The following is a 20990-nucleotide window of genomic DNA, read 5'->3' on the forward strand; positions in this document are numbered from 1 at the left end:
ATGTAATATTTAGAAGGGATGATAAAAGTTATTGGATAAAGTGATATTACTTTAACATGATACTGCAACTCTGCTAAGGAGTAATGTACGTATGTTGCTCTCCATAGAGCAGTGATGAAAGCGGAAAAGTTTGTTGTACCCCCTTTTTCTTTCTTTGTTTTTTGTGTTTATTTTAGCTATATTTACATCCAGCTTCTGGCAGTGTGGGGAATATGCCGTCCGCTTTAACTTTGTCCACATCCATCAGATTTATAAGCACATTCCCCTCTGATCTGATCTGTGTGCAGCATCTCCATTGAACAAGCTAGTTCCCTGACTCAATTATGGATTCATTCAAAGTGCCTGTCCATCATGCCTTGATCTGATTATCTTGTTGTCGGGGTGCTCACTCACTCACATCATTATATTACAGAGGAAGCCTATGGAATTACAGTGCCATCTATCACTGCATGCTCTACGGTCCATATACCCCGAATGACAGACTGCCATTACACGCTGGATTTTTGACCCATCCTGCTAAGAATATACAGTCTTTCTGGGAGAGCTATGCAAAGTTCCCGCAGGCACAAAATGGATGTAGCCCACTCATAAGCCAATTAATGTGCATACAGAACGTATAAATATGCAGATGGCGAGGGGCAGAGAGGAAGACAGGAAGAAAGAGATAGAGGGGAGAGGTTAAGAGCAGGGGAAAAAGAGAGAGAGAAAGAGTGCATGCAGGAGCGGGATGAGCTGACCTTTTGGGTTATGTTAAGCTATGAACATCTGTGTGAACATAATGAGATTTACAAATTGTTGCAGCTAATGTATGGCATTTGACAAGTCAGAGCACAAGCAGAAACCTGGCCTGGGATTTCATACAAAATATTTGATGCCTCAAGGTTTTCCATCAGTCTATGCTTTCCATAAGTCTCTCCTGAATAAAAAAAAAAGAAAAAAGTCTCCTTTGACAGATTTAATTTGTCTACACCAAACAGGACGGATTACCAAATAATGTTTCTTTTCTTCTTCTTTTTTTTTTTTTTTTTTTAAATCTATGCCAGATTTTCCATCTTTTTTTCTGTTTTCTATGAATATTATTGTCAAAGGAATTTCATTGGAGCAACTTTCTATTCAAATGAAAGCAAGAAGCAGATCACTGCAATGTCATTATTATTATTACATGTTACTGAAACTAATTTACCTGTCAATAAATTAATGAGAAAATCCTACATGTCACATCTGTGCATGGATGGGAAGGTAGAATCCATCTAAGAGTTATTTCACCCAATTTCACTCAGTTCCCTGCTGTGCGTGTGTGTGCGTGTGTGTGTGTCTGTGTGTGTGTGTATGTGTTTCCTCCGGATCAGTATAATTTACAGGTAGACATCTATCTACTGTATAAGTTTTGGTTTTGGTGTGAATATGAATGTGTGCATGTGTATTCATCCACTCACTTGTTGCGGCAGTAGAGGGCCATACAGAGCGTGCCCAGGAGGCTGATTGCCATGGCGATGGACGTGATTGACAGGACCTGTCTCTTGTACACCTCCTTGCTCTCTGCAGGGAAACAGAAGTAGGAGTCACATTAATGCTTGAACAACAAACTCATGGGAAATAAAGTCGTAGCTCACATAGATATCTGTCGGTATGTGTGTGTGTGTGTGTGTGTGTGATAGAAAGAGACAGAGAAAGACAAGTATGGAGGAAAAAGGTGTGTTTTTCGTATCTCAGTATGCATTTATGGGTCTGTGTGAGTGTTTGTAAATGTGTGTATGTCTACTGAGGTATTCAATATTCACAGAGAAACAAAGAAGTTAATACTCTGCAGCAATTATACCATCACACAGAATTAAACATGGGTTTGAGATTTGTACTTACCCAGTTTTAATTTCTAACGTAGTTGTTTACAGTTCCCAAACAGCTATTTTATATTATCAAATAACCACTTAGTGCAACGGCTCTCTAGTGTTTCTTGTATCTGTCCTGCAGATTCCTTCTGAGGCTTTCTTTTACCATTCCTGTAACTGTAATTACTATTGTGATAAAATTGAGCAAACAACTCGAAAACCATTTACAACACCCAAACATCCATTTACAATTCTCAAGCAACACCTTCTGTTCATATTTACCAAACAGCCCTTCAGTTCTTTTTTATCAGCGCAGTCACATCAAGTAATGCTCAGATAGACATAAACTGCCTTGGAAATGGATGCTACATGTAATGGAGCTTGAATGCATCGAGACAAGAAGAGTTATGGCTCGGACGGACACCATTAGTGGAGAAAAATGGAAGCTGTCTCGTTTGCTACGAACAAGTAAATCATAGTTGCCTTCAGATACATTAATAGGCGATCGATCAAGTTTTATTTAGTGAGGCTCAGACCTTGGGATAAGGTGGGGAAAACCACGCAGATGAGACAAGGTGTTTGGGTTTTACATTGTGGTGATTGAGACAAATTTACTGTGGATGGGTTTAAATAGCCTTTTAAGATAACATTTTTAACCTTTGCTTTACCAAGGCAAGCAAAGCCCTGCTACCATAAGTGTAATTTGAATGGGTGCTGTTGGTGCCTCATGGCACCCATGGCCAACAATGTAGAGAATCCCTTGGAATGTAGTAATATTGGTAAAAATTACTCATGAGGTAAATATGCATATTATGAACAATAATGACTACATTCCATCGCTAATTGACTCATATAACCTTTATCAGCACATTCATTGACACATTTCATTTCAGTATGTTATTATTTTTTCCCTTTTAGACCTATAACACCATTGCATAACCACAGCCTTCTACTACTGGGGGTAGCATCAAGATTTTCTCAGCCTGTCTCCACATTCAAACCAGGAATCCACCACAAACTGCCTGCATACATATACATTAAACACAACCAACCATGCAGTATGTCTTCTGAAATCTCAGAGAACTTAATTCAAAAAACTATTTTGGTCTAAAAATATGCAAAGTGGATGTTTCCTTAAAATTAGAGTTAGAAATGACTGATGTCACCCAGTGTGCTAGTGCGCTGTCAGTGCCTTTGTCTTTCTGTTTCTCTCTCTGCCTCTCTCGCTCTTAATTCCTCTTTCACTCTATTGTTTATGTCTCATCTCTTTTTTCTCTCCTTCCCTTCCTTTTTCTCTCTCATCTGTTACCTATCTCTCTCTCTCTCTCTATCTCTCTCTCTCTCCGTCTCTGTCTAAGTTGTGTTTGGGGCCAGCGTTGTTTTGATGCCCCTAATCAGCCTGAGTCATCACATTGGCTCATTGGCTATAATTATATCATTAGAGGGAGCTGCAGGCTCTCCTATGGGAGCACAGTAAGGCCTACTGCAGGGAGGCAGGAAGAGAGAGAGACAAGAGAGAGAAAGAAAGAGATAGAGAGAGGGGGAAAGTAAGAGAGAGAGAGAGAGAGAGAGAGCAAGAAAGAGATGTAGGGAAAGGAGCATGGAGGAAGAAAGGGATAGAGAGATGAAAGAGGGTTGGAGGAAATGAGAGGGGCAGAGATGGAGAGAGATGGGGATAGAGGACGAGATATCAGGAGATCAGGCTTGGCATGACATCATCCTCTCCCTCTCTCATCCACACACGTACAGACAGACACACACTCATGCGCACAAACACACACACACGCATGAATGCAGCGCGCCTGGTGTGAGGCCGATGATAAATATGTTGCCAAGGTCAAGGAATCCCTCACCCCCCCCTTCCTCTCCCACCCACCCACCCACCCACGTCCTCGTTTGAACACACCTATGCAGAAACACACTCTCTTGATGTGAATAAATCATGTGACCCGAGAGAGGGAAAGCATGTACACGTTCCATCTGTGGGGTCGCAAGGTCGCATCTTCTATTTATTTCCACTCCAAACCTCCATTTGTCCCCCGCAAAGCCTTCCTGGCTGCTGATTTACAGCAACATAATAGAAAAAACTATGATTAATATTTTAGGCTAAAGGTGGTGGCGGCGGTATTATACAGGTGCCGCTGTGACCTTTTTGTCCAGATGTAGCGATGCACACTCAGTATAAAACTTCACAAAACATGTTTCCATACAGGTGAGCTGGCTAGAAAAAGAGAAATCAACTAAGTCAGAAATCAACTTTTCCTTGAATCAAGCTTATAATGATGATAAAATCCGAATTGCCTTTTTGCATGCTTTTTGTATTCAAGATTCAAATTGTTTCATATTATATTCTCCTAATATCCAGATACATAAAAAGTATTACTTGCAGAAAGCGTTAATAGAACACATACTGTATCCTCCATCTCTGGAAATATGTGCCTATGATGTTGTGTCTGTAATCCATAGGCTACATCACTAATAACAAGAAAGGCAAGTTATCTCTCTTCCCACTTAAAACATTCACACATTCATCCCTATGTCAAACAGTGGTGATCCTGTTACAGATAAGGTACAAACTAACACTTGTTTCTCAACTTCTTCACCACTTGAATGTTCCGGAAGAGTTCTGTTGCAGCTCATAGCCTCTGGCAATAATTAACATTAGCTGCAAGAGTTTTACTGTGCAATTTAGGAATCACCAGCTCTCTGTCATCATAAAACAGTTGCATACATTAACCATCAAGCACACAAGGGCCACAGACACACACACACTCAGACACCCACTCACAAACAATTACAGAACAATCAAATTGTAGTTTGTGACAGCACATGCAGATACAAGAGGTGAGAAGTAACAAAGTAAAAATACTTTGTTACTGTACTTTTCAAGTAGGCTATCTGTACGTTACAGTACAGTACAAGTTTTTCTTTCACTTAAGACTTTATACTTTTACTCACTACATTTCAAAAGAAAAATCGATACGCCATTTTCAAAACAGACTTGTTACTCCCGGGAAATCATCAACTGATTTTTTTTTTAATTTTCCGCATCAGACAGCTTCCATCCCGGAAGCAGCTGATCTAGAGCCAACTGCGATTGGCTGCTTGTTCACCAAAGCGACACCAAAAAGGAAAGAAAGGGACAGAGAGAGAAGAAACACAAAGAAGAGAGAAGTGGGTGAGCAGAGAGCAGAGAATTAATGTTGATCTATGATAAGGCTCGACAGAGAACCAGTTTAGTACATTCGACGACTACTTTTACTTTTATACTTTAAGTAAATTTAAGACCATGTACTTTTATACTTTGACTTGAGTAAAGGATTTGAAATGGTACTTGAGATGAGTATTTGCACTTTTACTTGAGTAAGGAATTTATGTACTTCTACCACCTGACAGATACACACACACACACACCTACACAGACAACACAGCATTGACAGAAGTCTGGAGAAAGGCTGAAGCGTCATTTTGACACTGTGGCTCTGAGGCAAGCTGACTCTGAGCCCAGGTAAGACGGCTTAAGTCTGCACGGCGGGGTTCAAGACACGTAAACAACAGCAGCAGACACAAAAAAAAAAATACACTCGGCAGCGCTCCACCACATGTTCTGTTCCCATCACTATCAGCTATTTCTGTATGTAACATTTCCCCGGCTGTGCCAAGAGCAGTTGAGATTGGCAGGAGGGGAATGAATGAAGGGAATGACATAAGAAGTGAGAGGAGAGATCAGAGGACAGAGAAAGAGAGGGACGGGATTCTCAAGCGGTTGCTTCGTCGCCTGGAGCGGTGTCTTTCATGTACTGGCATACAGACTGCTGATTGTGGATAAAACCTATATTTTTGCAGGTCTGCTTTACTAGATTAAGCTGTGCTCTCTCTTGCTCTCGGATGCTCATGGTTCTTTCCTACTCCATTACAGGGATGAACTTTATGTGACTATTTACATGTGGGATATATTCACATTCGTTCTTTGAGAATTGGAGGTGTAGATGGAAAGTGAACTTTTTTAACTGGTCATAACTCTAAATACAGGTCTGCTTCCTGTGTTTAAAGCTGCAATAAGCAAGCTTTTCTGACCACTAGAGGGCGACAGGAACCGCAACACATTTGTAAATAACACACAGCAAAGCCACTGCACTAAGGAGGCCTACCACGAACATACATTGCAAAGCACCGTGCATAAAGGCTAACAGCTAAGCTAACCCGTACCTACAGAGAAGTGTCACCGGTTACCAGGCTCGCTTTGCCAGATCGTTCTCCCGCTGAAGGTTAGGCCTACATGTTCATACAATGAAAAGTGAAGAGGTAGGTAGCAAGTTTACTAGTTCAAGTTTACTCACTCGCTTCATCGATTCTGCCATTGCAAGAATTTTCTTCAGGAATGGGAGGGGGTGAGTGAGGCTTTTTAAAAGGAAGCTCCTCCCAGTCCATTTAAAACTATAGTTTTAAATTGACTACTTTAAAACTATAGTTTTGAATGGACCGGGAGGAGCTTCCTTCCAGTGCAGAATTTGACAACAATCTCTAGAAAAGAGGTGAAAACAGCAACACAGCTGGCTGCTGTGTGGATATTGGTTTATATCATTATGTCTCAATAAAATCTCCACATAGCACACATTAGTTTCAGGATTTGTTATAAGGTCTGATATCGCTTATTGCAGGTTTGCAAGTAATAATCCGCAACATTTTCATATGAATGTTGTTCTCTGCCACTGATTGATATAGCACAACAGTGATTCAAACTAGACCCAGTCCATGAAAGCTTTTACATTTGCTGTTCTAAACACCCAGTGTCATGTAGGTCTTCCCCGGGAAAAATGCTCTGGCACACAGGAAGTGATGCTTGTTACATTTCTGGCAGCAGCAGCAACAGTTTGTTTGGAATAAATAGACGAAGACAAACAGAAGAGGAGCACGGTAGTTAGCATGAGCAGCGAAAGCCACCGAGACTGAACAGTCAAAGAACAGAACGGCACCTACAGAAATTCAAATTTCATCAACAGAAATCCAAGGAAAAAACATAAATGGCGACACTGTTTGATTGCAAAGTGATTTCTGGGAAGTGCAGTAGAAAAACACCACGGCGATGACCGCTTATCACTGTGTCTTTCTTTCTTTCTGCCTGTCACACATTCGTTTTTTTCCGATTTGATGCTGAGCAGCACCGGCCTGATATACTGCAGTCACCGTGATTTTCGCATTGCTTAAGTCGTTAAAGTCAGGCAGAGTGAAATGAGGACTCGCTGTGCCATGCCTCCACATGTAAAACATAACGGAACGACATAAATGACACTAGCTCCTATAGCTGCCGATGTCAAGAGACACACACACATACTTACACACACCTGTCCACACAGCTCTATTCATCTGTGCCAATCTGTGTGTGTGCTCAAATCACACCTTGGGGCCTCCAGATGGAAGCAGAAAATCAACATGACTTAAAATCCACCCCCCTAAAAAAAAAACAGCCTGTAACATTTTGCTCCAACATTGATTTACAACCAGGCAGAACATCTTCCAGTCAGAGCTCAGTGATCTCCGATGGAAAGGAAATATTGATGCCCACATGACTGACTGACTAGCTACAGTGTAAATTTTTCCCTTTCACCAAGCGATATGAAAAATGTATTAAGACGAAGGCAGGATCCAAGAAATACTGAATTTACTCAGTTTTATTATGCCTTGGAAAGGTAATGTCCTGTACGGAGAGATTTCAACCTTAAGGCACTAATTTTAACCTCAGAGATTGGGTCTGCTGGAGTGGGTGTTTGTTTCTCTTCAAATCTAACATGTCAGGCTGTGGGTTGCGTGAAGATAATGCAAACTAGACCCCGTAACTAGCATCACATTATAGTGGATATTTTGGTTATGCTGAAGCCCAAGATCATAATAGTATGCATGTGTATGTGTGTGTAGGACACTTGTGTGTATGTGCATGCAAAGCAAAGGATGGCCCACATTACATGAGCTTGACAAATGTTTTCCGACCAGCTTCATTGATTAGCTTCTTAGTCAGAGCTCATTTCTATGAACATCCAATAGCAATAGCAATATATCTAAAGCAAAGTGCTTTCCAGATATGCACATTAATGTATTTCAATTAATATACTGCTCTAAATTGAATAAAACTGATCTGTATGTTCTTAAATAGCCAGCGTGTTAAGGGCTCAGTCTAAGGGAAACAACATCAATCTGCCGACTGGAAAGGCCTTCCTAAAACAAATATTATCATTGATATGGCATCAATAACTGTAAACAGAAACGGAAACTTCTTTAAAGGGAAGATTGAGGATTTTAGAAGCCTGCATTATTGATTTCTATTCAAGCCCCCTACTGAGACCTTCAAACATTTTCATTTGGCAATGTTTATGTTTTTGAGAAACTGGGAAGTCTCCAGTTAGCATTTGTTGCTTGTAAAAAGCACTGAACATAACCTTCACCCTCAAAGTAACAAGTAAGCCATTCTATGTAACTGTATGACAACAATACATAATAGAACTGCTTAGAAGGATCTCTATGTGATTTTCAGAGTGACAGTTTCACATCTCACTTATTTTCTCTCAACAGAACCTGATTTCGAGGAGGAGATGGGATCTGTTGACAAATCCTGCTTGAGTGTGGGCGGTGCTTACCCATCTGTGCCGTCTGAATGATGTTGCAGCGGCAAATGATGTTGCAGCGGCAAAAAAAAACAAAAAACAAAACCCTTTCACTGAATATAAATGGGAAACTTGCAAGATAGTTCTGTTGAAAAGATCATCTGTCACTGCCAAGTTTACATAGTCTCAGCAAGTTTCCTGAAAGAGCTGTTGTTCGTTTGACTGAAAACGCAGCGGTAGAAACGGAGTAGAAAAGGAATGGGGCTGCTTGTTCGTTTGAGCAATTAAATTTCACTTTGAGAGCTTTGCCCACTGGTGAAAAAGCCAATAATGTCTAACCGGAGGGGTGGGCATTTTTCTGTAGATGATCTGTTGTATCTCCAACCTGTCCGTATGGAAAGAGCCCAAATTCTACCGACCGAGAGAGAGAGGGACTCTAGTTAACAACAAGCTTCCATGTCGTTAACTAGCGTTCGTCAGCCATGATACCCAACGCAGAGCCTGGAAGGAGGGCCAAGAACAGGAGAGAGCCTGGCAAAGACGAGCCGCGGCTGGCACGCAGCCTGCACAGCCTCACAGGCATGTGTATAGGAAATACACACACACACACACACACACACACACACACACACATGCACACACAATTATTTGAAGATTCTCATCTAACTCGCATAAGCACAAACCAATGGCTTAACAAACACACTTTTGATCACATGCCATGCACACACACACACACACACACACACACACACAGACACACACACACACACACACACACACACACACACACACACTAATGAGGAGTGCAATTGGTAACAGTGCCAACATCATAAAAACTCCCTCACTGTACCCTGCATGCCTCTCTGTTCTCGCTGTTACCAAGGAGACTGCAGCACATTGGTATTCTGAAGGGACACTTCATGAGCAATTGCGTGTGAGAGAGAGAGAGAGAGAGAGAGAGAGAGAGAGAGAGAGGGAGAGGGAAAGTGAGAAAGAAAGAGAGAGGATAAAGATAAAGACATATAAATACATATGTATACACAGGAGAAGAGGAGGAGCGAGAGAGAAGGATAGATATAGCGGCCAGTATTCCAAAAGCATACATATACAGTATATATATATATATATATATATAGAGAGAGAGAGAGAGCTTTTGTTCTTGCTTTTTTTTTTTGCAATTTAAATGCTTTACACATGTCATGCTAATAAAGCTAATTGAATTGAATTGAGAGAGAGAAAGAGAGAGAGAGAAAGAGAAAGGCTGTGGAAAAAGAGACAGACAAAGAGTGAAAGGGAGAGAGAGAGAGAGAGAGAGAGAGAGAGAGAGAGAGAGAGAGAGAGAGAGAGAGAGAGAGAGAGGTGTTGATGGGTGGTACTTATGAATAAATTTTCACATATTTTCATATACACCATTTCTTTTCACCACACGGTATACCACAGCTTTGAGCCCTGTTTTTTTTTCCCATGTCACATTGGATAAACATGCTATGTGTGTGATTGTGTATGCGTGATTACACATATCCTCATGTGCATATTAATTAGCGTAATGAACAACGCATGTAGGTATGTAAGCAATCATGCTTATCACTGTTTATCCAACATGAAAGCCCTGTGATGTTTATGGGCATGAGTCATGCAGATGTAAGACAAGAAAAGCTTCCTTACCCATAAACTCGATGCCCAAGTGATCTGTTGTTCCAAGCAGCGCAGGGAGGAGGAGGGGAGGGAGAGAGAGAGAGAGAGGGAGGGAGGGGGAGAAAAAAAAGTTATTAAAACAATGTGCATTGGCATTGTGTCAGAGCGCATAGCCAGATCATCACTGACTTGTTGTTGTTTTATGTAAGCTGCACTATCGGTCTTTTCTCTGTTGTCACATAGCGTCAGAAGACACATGCTAGCGATGTTACCAGAGATGACACATACACACACACACACAATCAAATGTGCGCGTACGCCCCCCCCTCCCCCCTCCACACACCCACACACACACACACACACACACACACACACACAAAGCTGAACAAACCTGACGTATTCGCCAGCGTATTCCCGATGCCTGAATAGCACAACGTATCAGATTTAAAAGCCTCTGTATGTTTTGCTGTGTAAAACATATCAGGGCTTACATTTTGAAACCACAGACAAGAATATATTTTTTTTTAACAGTGGTGGCAAGTTATCAGTGTGGTGTGTGTGGGTGTGGGTGGGTGGTGGTGGTGGTGGTGGGGGGTGCTGCGGGTGAATAAATACAGTCAAAACATCTTAAGAGGTTGCACATACACCACTGACCATGATAATGCCTATTAGGGTTGTGACGCTTTCTGTCTAGTATGTGAAACTGGTCCTGATTAACAGACTATAAGGCATTACATTTAATTTTCTTGCCTATCCTGTGCACAGCAGTAAGCTACTTTCAGAGCTCAAGCAAATTTAGGAAAGTACAGTGTTTTCTTTACAAGCCAACTTCCTGACAAAGATGGTGCCAAACATTTTTGAATTAATTGCCTTGCACATTAGAGATGCAGAGGTCAAGACTTGATTCAACACTGACACGGTGCAGAGTCAGTTGGCAAAAACATACCAAGTCTAAAAAGCACAGGCAATATGACTTTTTTTTTTCTGTACCACATTTTAAAAATAATAACTTCCTTTGTTATGTAATTGTTGTGTAGCTGTAAGCAGCCATGTCCCTTAAATAGGATCTAGGTGTGCAGGTTTTACAGCCAAAGCAGACTGCCAAAATGCTGAAATCCAGGCTGCCAAAAATCTGAGTCATTAAACACATTTTAAATGAAATTATTACATAAAAACATATTATATAAAGAAAAGCAAGTCTTTAAATAATATGTTTTTAACTGTTTTATTCTCGTTTTATTCTGGTTTATTATCACTTTATTGTCTGGGAAGCACTTTGTAATATTTGTTTGAAAAATTCTGTATGAATTAAGATCTTATCTTATTATTTTATTTATTGATGAAATGAAGATTCATCATCCAGCTTCACTACTTAACTAAAACAAAAATAAATAGTACAATTAGAGCACAATTATTTCTTCTATTAAGAGTTGAGATTCCTAAATATGTGGAACTTCTAAACTTTAAAAAGAACAGGAGCTAACCCGGGTCCTGGAACTGGAAACTCACGAACAACGTAATCTGGAAAATCACTGATGTCTGCGGTGTCACCATTGGCTTTTACCACAGTGACAGTGACTTTATCTCTTCAGTGGCCCTGCCCTAGATCTTAGACTGGGTGAGCTGCTCTTTCTAATGCGGAAAGCTCTGTCCAATCTGCCCTCTATCTTATCGGCCTGTGTTAGCCCAGATATAAGCGGATCATTTTTCACTTTACCAATGACCTAGAGACCTCTCTCCGCTCCCTTCTTGATTTCTCCCTTCAAAAATGCCTGGGATGCGGGACAGGAGGAGATGAACAAGATAAATGGCATTCTAACATGACGGCTTTTTGAATAATCTACACTCTTGATCTTTGTCAACTATTACTGTTTGACCAGAGAAATTGAGGGAAGTCCAGACTACTGTACATACTGGACTGCTGGTTTATATAAATGTAGAATAGAATGTAGATACAGCATAAAATGAATTAAAAGAACTGAGTAAAATCCATGATCTACATATGCCATTTGGTGGAAACTTTTACCCAGAATGCCATACAACACCATGAGTGTATGTATTTTTCGCATTGGAGGCCCCATTGAGCTAAACAGGACCAAAAGTCTAAACTAAACAACCTGTCCTTTTAAATTCTGTGTTTTTGTAGCTTATTAGGTAGAGCTACGCACTAAAGCTGCAAAGGTTAGGGATTCAATTTGCTGTGTAGGTCAGTGGGTAGAGCATACATCAGCACTAACACTGTTAGGGTGCAGGGTTCGATTCCCACTGGGGCCACCCACACTGAAGATGTATGCACTTTGGATAAAAGTGAACCACCAAATGTCATAATTTAAATCGGCTTTGTGGAAACCAATGGCCTTTGATTCACTAGTTAAGTCAACAGCTGCTACTGGAGATGCAACATCTGAATCCAGCACAGTCTCAGTAGATTTTGTGTAATGAGCTCTAACTCTGAAACAGATTAAGTGTTGTGGACATGAATAATGTAAATATTACGTTCCTTCACCATCAAAGGATTATGTGATAATAGCATGAATTGGACACACCATTTTCAAGTATTTGTCACATGGAAATGTTAGCTAACTGTCACATTTAGGCAAGTAAAACAATTTGGTTAAGGTTAGGGTAAGGTTTGGTCATGGTTAAATAAGTAAAAACTTTGCTGAAACTTTTGCTGAAAATGAAAACTTCACGGTATTAAGTTGGGTCGACAAGTGCATACGCCTAAACACCACCAACCTGCACAGGCTTACATATTTCTCTCACTCTTCATGCAAATAGCACATTATTATTGTGCTCATTTCATTAAATTTCATGAGACCAGGCTGTCCGAATCACAAAACTGCACCCAGTTTGGTTGTTTTGGAAAAAAAAACCCAATGAAATATTGGGAAGGTCTTGTTAATTGCAAAAGGTCATGTTTAATAAGGGCTGAATTTGCTCATAAAATGGGGGACAATCACACATTCAGCGTTAATTCCAAGCAAATGCTGTTAAGACGATATCTCTGCTGCTTCGTGGACACTAAACCAGGCATTATGTCGACTGTAAAGCTTACTGGAATGTCCTTGAGTGCAATTCTAGTTGTTTCTTTCTTGCATCATAAGGAAAACAAATCTGTGACCTCCCACCTCCCCTCTTTTATGAAAATAAACCATACACCATGCAGGAACTCAGGTGAAAAAACAGAAAAACAATATAGGAGTTTATATAAAGGTAGATGCTCCCCAGTGTGTGTGTTTGTGTGTGTATGTGTGTGTGTGTGTGTGTGGGTGCGTGTGTGTGGGTCTGTGTGTGTTTGTGTGTGTGTAGCCAGACGGGGAGGCAGGTGCGGGTGGTAGGGAGCCTGCAGCAAGTTGCCCTACTTCCCCTCCCCGTGGACACACACACACACACACACACACACACACACACACACACACCAAATAACCACTCCACCTCTATGTAGGTGAGGCACACTCAGAAATAAAACAGGAAATACTGTAGGAGTGATCTTCAAGCTGCCATTCTCACTGGAAAAAGGTGAGGGAGAGAGAGGATGGAATGAGGATAAGGTGTGTGTGTGTGTGTGTGTGTGTGTGTGTCTGCTTCCACGTCTGGAACAGTCAGACTGGCCTCTCAATGGAAAACGGTTTAGCTCACCTCTGCTGGGACACGCACACGCTGCTGATATACAGACTGCAGTCATTTAAGAATGCTATAAATCGAATTTTGCCATGAATATGTGATGAAATTGTGAGATTAGTTGGGGTGGCATACTGTGAGGCTTCACAAGACTGTAAAACTGTTGAAGACAGAAACAGAAGCCCTCGTTATCTGCTTTGTTCTTTCATTTAGTTAAATCTGTGAGTTCTCAGTCTCAAGTTCCCTGCTAAATCTAATAAGCCAATCGGTAAATTATCCATCAATACGCTTGAAGAGAGGAAATTAATATGCGGTAATGTGGGCTGTAAGTTGGATCTTTTACTCTTGACTGAAACTTGGTTGAGTTGTGGCATGATCATGTTATTCTGCTCTCAGAGGAACTGTGGCCATGGTGGAGGCGTTGTTGCTGTGTTCAAAAAACATTTTAAATGTAGCCCGGTTGGTATCAAAGCAAGGCCTAAAGGTGATAGAAGGAAATAACAGCTTAAAAGAAAAAACGTCTGTGGTAACACTTTAGATTAGGGAACACATTAACTTTTAACTATGGGTCGTCCCACAATATGTGATGCAAGCCACTTATAAGCCCCCATACTGAGCAAAGCATATTAAAAGCCCAATTCATGTGAAACAACTTCCTTACTGACTGCAGCACAAATTAGGAGGCTATTGAGGGAAAACCCATAGTTTATGGGGTATACTTGTAGAATACAATAGTGCAGAATAAGGTGCGAAAAAGTGGTTTGTAATGACCAATAATGAACCAATACACTACTAATATGCATGTTAATACGCAACTTATTAATAGTTAATATGTGTTCCCTAATCTAATGCTCTATGTTAATGCTCTATGTTTTCTATGTAATGCTGCTGGTGACACCCAAATTTCTCCCCTGGGGATTAATAAAGTACATCTATGTATCTATCTATCTATCCATCTATCTCTCTCTCTAGCTCTCTATCTATCTAAAGTCGTTTTTTTGTTCATAGTTCTGAAACGATTTGACACGATTGATCACGCCGTTTTAACTGACAGTTCGAGGAAGGGCGTTAGTATCTCTGGGACCATCCTGGACCAGTCCTCATTTTACCTGTCAATCAGAAAATGCTCAGTCTCCATTAGCGATTAAGTTTCTTCTCCATCATTGATTACATGTGGTGTGCCTCAAGGCTCCGTGCTCAAGCTCATACTCGTAATATATGTGACCCCTTGGCGTATTATTGGTCAACATAGAAACTCTAATCCCTGCTATGCTGAAAATACTCATCTGTATCTCAACTGCCAAACCGAATGATCCCGGTAAATTGGCAGTATTATGTGACTGTCTGGCTGATTTCAAAGACTAAATTTCCCCAGGTGACGACCAGCTAAATACAGACACAACAGACCTTGAGACCTTGAACACATGTCTAGACAAACTGAGCTTTCATCCCTTTGACTCTGTACATCAAGGCTGTAGCTAAGTCATCTCTGATTCATGTTTCAACCTTGAGCAACATAATGGTACAGAAAAGGTACTGGTTCAAATGTGTTTTTACCAAATTAGGTATTATTTGCATGGACTAGTATTACATGGGCACCTCATAGAACGTTTCAGACCAAAATGAGACATGCACCATTTTAACAATGTGGAAAAATCCGTAACCATTTCATGTTTTAAACCTCTTCTTGAAACTAGTTTTTACAGTGTATAAATCATGTTTTTTTTTAGTTTTTAGTTTAGTTATTTGCTATATAACACTGTTTTTCATCCATGTCTGGTATTGTTTCATCATTGTTATTTTGGTAACCCTCATAGACAAAATGTATTGTTGTGACTGTAGTGGAAAGAAATATTATTTGTTTGTTACGTTTACTTGTGAATGATCATTGTCACAGTCAATTTACAGTTTACATTTTAATTGCTCAAAGTCTGACACATTTCAACATTATAACTCTGTGTGTCTCAGGAAACAACGTCATCTCACACATTTTGCATCTATTTTTCCATTAAGTTGTCTAGTTATACAGGCAACATTTGTATATTGTAATGTATTTGAACACACACACACACACACACACACACACACATGATCTCTCCCACTCTCTCTCTCTTTCTTTCCCTCTGTCAGATAAAAAATGAATTATTGTGCAGATGGGCATGCGGGAGTGATTGGATCATGTTCAGATCTTAAAGTCTGAATGATAGCTTTGCTCTCCATGTGTGCCTAACAGAGAATACTCAAGCAAGCTATTTCCAATTTGTGCTTGCAAGTCTTTAGAGAGGGGGGAATAAATTGATATCTAGACGGATGGCGGTAGTGAAGGGGGGGGGGGGGGGGGCGGGGGCTGAATGATGGCGTTGCGTTGTCCACTGTACAGCCTTGATGAAATTTAATATGGATAAGTCACAGAGTACAATCATGTGATGCAACACACACTCTGGGTTTCACAGTCTCATTCTTTGCTCTCTGTTAGTCTAACTGTATTGATTTTTTGGCTGGACCGCAACAGCGGGGCCAGCCCTATAAACGCAAATGTCTGTCACTGACTGACTGACTGACTGACTGACTGATGAAGTTACACCATTGGTCGGCCGTGGGATGTTGCACATCATAGGATCACAGAGCCAGAAATTTAAGTTTCGTTTTCTCTGCCATCTTGTTTCTCCGCTGAGATCGGGAGCCCGTTTCTCCCACACAGTAAGCAGGCTGACCAATATCATGCATGTAAGCTGAAGCTAAAGTAGAATCTATACAATTATATCATATCGCCGTTTATTTCGATGCATATGCGCGAGCTCAGTCCACCTGAAGTCCCTCTGTCCTGTCAGCGGAGAGAGAGACACAGACAAGCATGGAGGTTTCATCACGCTGAGGGCTTTTTGCTGAGTTTCCCGGGGGCACAGTTCCGGGCAGTGCCGATAGATGGGCGCCGATTTGTTCCCAGTGATCCGGCTGAGATTTCGGCGGGGGTCCCGATACCGATGCGTCACCGGGTGTGCGGCGAATGGCACCGATGGGTACCAGAGAGACTGGGGCTTGGATCGGGAGGATCAGTGCGGGCCGTGGCATTTAAGATCCTGCTTTAAATGAAGGCTTTTAGAATATTTAGTTTTCATGCACAGAGCTGCCAGAGACAGCTTTCTCTTGGTTTGGTAACAAGTGGCAGCTGCAGCAGTAAGCATAGCAGGCCTGTAGGGGGTGGAAGGGGAGCAGAGTAGCTATGGTTGGCTCAAACTCCACCAGGATTTCAAAAGCAAACTAAATGTGCGATTTGAATGGCTGACTTGGATCTAGCATCGCGAGACTGTGGTTGATTGTGTCTCTCCCCCTTGAATTCAAACAGTGGCCTTACAGCATCCTTCTCAGGTGAGTGACATGACATTTTTGGCTGGACCGCAACAGCGGGGCCAGCCCTATAAACGCGAATGTCTGTCACTCACTGACTGACTGACGTTACACCATTGGTCGGCCGTGGCACGTGGCACACCCATACACGGTCCAGCCGTTATTGTTTACAGCGATATATGCAGGTGCACACACACATCCTTTTGGGTAAATTTTTTTTAATGTTTTTTATATAGTATCTCTAATAAAGGCCTGGTGCTCTCCTTTGTTGAGATAAAGGCCGCAAATTTCATGGTAAATATGTTATTAAGTTGCATAATTACAAATGATGTGGTAAAACAAGTATGAAACACATTTACCTATTTACCACATTTACCATTTTCCTAGCTACAAGCTATAGTAGCTGCCTGCATTCAGGAGACAACACACCTGGATCGAAACTCACACTTTTAGAACTGTTATTTCCAAACTTGCATGACAGCAAAATGAATTGAAACTATAGCAAAAGTTCAATCAGGAATACTACTTTTCTTATACTCACTCCCTCTAGTCTTAAAATAAATAATTTTCCCACGCTGTCAACTTTTTTCCCACACTTTCATTTCCTGCTTCTTCTATTTACAATTCAACCAATCAGATTTCTACACACATCTGGGAACCAACTACCATCATGCTGCTGCCAGAACAAAAAAAACCCAAAAACGTCACTTGCTTGCCTGCCTTCATTTCAGTACTGCAGTCCCATGTTGAGGCCATCCAGCTCCACAAAAGGGAGATTCCAACTCCAGTGTTTGGCCTTCAGCTCTCAAGAGGGAGTATCCAACCCAAAGATCATCCAGGAAGAGTTTTCTCAATCACCAAGAACGTCTAGACTCCATCGGGTGGGATATCTATCATGCTGCCTTTGGGGTTACTTCCCATGAACATAATTACTTAATGGAGTCTAATCACCAAAGCCTTGTCTGTAAATCCCAGACACTCTTGTAAATTCTATCATGCAGTAAAACTTGCCATTCATCCTCCATTTAGTCTCTCCTGATTGAAATGCCTATACGACATGTCAGCAGTTAAGAAAATAATAGCACCCAGCCCGAAAGTGATTCATTGTTTTTCAAATCACTGTCTTCAGGTCACATGTCTGTCCCAAACTGAGGGAGGAGCACCAAACAACAGTCAGTCCTGAAATATGACAGATTAATAGCTGTGTGTGCATAACAGAATTGTGTGTTTATGAAAACACCAAAACATTGTGTTCGGTAAATGCCAGCCTCTATCATCACTGAATTTGAATGTCATCTTTCACTGACCTGTTTCATCATTTCATCATTTGTTCTCTCTCCCTTGCATCCCGCTTTTGTTTTTTGCCCACAGCAGTTTCTATAGCAACCAGGTATCTGTATCTACTGCCCTGACAGAAACTCTTTCATCTGAGCTGTCTGCTCTGCATCCATAAGTCGAACTAGTCCAAACAACAAGTCCTGGGAGGATTATCTATTATGGCTTATTGCACCAGCTAGAAAACAGCCATGTCGAGCAACACAGCGATGAACAAGATAATCACTGCAACTGCTTCTTGAGGCTTTTTCATTATGCAGGTGGGTTGTGCCAAATTGAATGGCTGGGAAAAAAAACAAAAGTCAAAGTTACAAAATAGCACTTAATTTGATAATCTTTGTCTATATAAAATAGAGACTGTCAGGGCAAATTTGTTAACAGTAATCTTATCTGAACATGCAGTAGTCTGTTATTGATTATATAGGCTACAGGTAAAGTGTCCCAACCAGGGTCAGAAAAAGGGGTTGCATCCCAGAGTAAAAAAAAAAATCTTCACGACTGTGGGGATGTTGCACTGCTGGCTAGACCCAACACTAAATCAAATCTGATGCAGATAAAAGCATGAATGAGTTAATCATCCTGATTTCAATGTTTTACGTTCGGTTGTACAGATTGCATCCCATCTGGATTTTTTTTTTCATTTCATTTCATTATCTCAAAAGCGAGGAAATGAGAACTTAGAGCAGCTCTACAGCTGAGTGGTAAGTAATCTATAAAGATATGGGGCTAAATTTGGAAATTTTGTGCAGGAGATTGGTAAAATTTACAAAATATGACAACAATTACTTGCTTTTGACAAATTTCTGTATTCATTTCAGTATTCATTTTCTGGAAAGATTAAGGTGTTTTTTGCTTTGCTTTCCACAGTGCAGCGTGACTCACTCTCTTTACAACCATTCACTTTATCCTAATTGCTTTCTCTCTACCCATCTGCCCTCTCTCCTATTAACTGCCTCGTCTCTCTCTGGGTTCTGCTCCTTCTTCACAGTGTGGAAGCATCATGGTTTCCCTGCAGTCCGCACAGTAAGTTAGAAATTAACCACAGTTTCAGAAAATGGCAGCTTTACAGATGCGGCATTAACAACACACTTCTTCCCGCTGCTTTCACCATCACACTAGCTCCAATTATCATCCATGGATGCAAATGCATTTTACTGACAAAACTTTTCACACCCACACACACACACACACACACACACACACACACACACACACACACACACACACACCAAGCTTAGACTCACTGGTGGAATTTGAAGCAGGCATTTGCATGATTCCAACATCAAACTGGAACCAAAATAAACCAAATAAAAAGAGTGAATCAAGCCTAAAATTAGCAGACGATTTAGAATACAACAATAGAATCTATGAATAATTACATTATTTAGTTTTATAAACCAAAGCTGGGAAACTGTCCAAGCTACACCAGACAGTGAATCAACTAGTCTGGCTCAAAGGGAGTTTCATGGGGGAAAAGTGATTTTGTAATTTGGATTTTCCCTCATCCCTTCATTACAAACATAACTTCCGACATTCTTGCTTCTTGACCAATCATAATCTGACTCAGATGGCAGTGAAAGCCATCAACCCTAGCAAAACACAAGATAACGCACATCAGCCCCTTGGTTTTGAATGCTTTCTGGCTTGTGTTTGGATGAAGAAATGCAGTCTTCAGTCCCACTTGACGCTGGCCTCAGAGATGCTTTCCCGCTCGCTGGCACAGCACTAAAGCAAAGTGAAATGAAGCGAGGAGTGCGATCTGACTATGTGAGACTTCCCCACAACTGACTTTGCTTGTGTTTGAAGTAGCTGAAAACATATTTTCACTCTCAAATTAATTGAGTGTTTGGTACTGTACAAGGACGAGGTTTTACATTAGCAATGTTTGTGTAAGCCTTGAAATAAAACGGGTCTGAACTGTATTCTCAGTTACAACGGTTTGGAAAAGCTGGAAAAAAGCTTGTTTTGGATTTACTGGACAAAGTCCTTCACACTCTACATAAGTATACCTAAAATGCCTCTAGTCAAATAAATGCTGGGTTAGTGTTTTAAAATTCAGATTGAGTTTGCGCCCGTCTTCTTCAGAGTTAAAGAGTAATTGCCCCAATCTGTCAAGGCTACTGTTTATTGTCCGTGCTGTCCTGCTGTCCAGCGGAAATACAAAATACGTCAGCAATAACCTCTGAGTCACTGTGGGAATGCCTACAGGGAGCTGTCAATCGTCATTAGGGTCGTATCTCCATGAGCACATCCTCCTTTCTGAACCCCTGAGGCTCCTCCTCACAGACACACACATTTGTCTTATTATACTTTTGAGGGCCCTCTATTCCGTAAATCAACACCTAACCCAAATTCCACCCTCAAATACTCTTACACTGTTATATATCATCAATCTGGAAACTTTAATGTGTTCCTGGAGTTATTTTGTGGTGAAGTGTTGTAATTTACCTTTTTGGTGTTCCCACTTTCTGTCAGCCTGCCTCATCTACTTCTACTTCAGTTAGTGATTTCCCATATTTCCCAGAATGCCTTTTGACAGTCTCCAGAGAATGGGCTTGAATGGGCGTGCATTGAGTGTGGGCGGAGTCACACCCCTTACTCAAAACACAACATGTCTTGT

The 20990-nt window shown here is 41.0% G+C and overlaps 1 protein-coding gene across 1 annotated transcript in view; it reads right to left on the reverse strand.

Moving 5' to 3' along the window:
• LOC139651968 (pro-neuregulin-3, membrane-bound isoform) overlaps positions 1-20990 on the reverse strand; it is a 308233-nt gene that overhangs the window by 16734 nt on the left and 270509 nt on the right. Inside the window, exons 4-5 of the mRNA XM_071528875.1 lie at positions 10094-10117; positions 1437-1539 (exon numbers count right to left, since the gene is read on the reverse strand). Of these exons, the coding sequence (XP_071384976.1) occupies positions 1437-1539; positions 10094-10117 (127 nt within the window). The remainder of the gene's footprint in view (positions 1-1436; positions 1540-10093; positions 10118-20990) is intronic.

Source organism: Centroberyx affinis, unplaced genomic scaffold, assembly GCF_046629955.1.
Source record: "Centroberyx affinis isolate AG114_WGS23_722 - 3 ecotype Tasmania unplaced genomic scaffold, CSIRO-AGI_Caff_v1 ptg001736l_1, whole genome shotgun sequence".
In the NCBI taxonomy this organism is placed as follows: Eukaryota; Metazoa; Chordata; class Actinopteri; order Beryciformes; family Berycidae; genus Centroberyx; species Centroberyx affinis.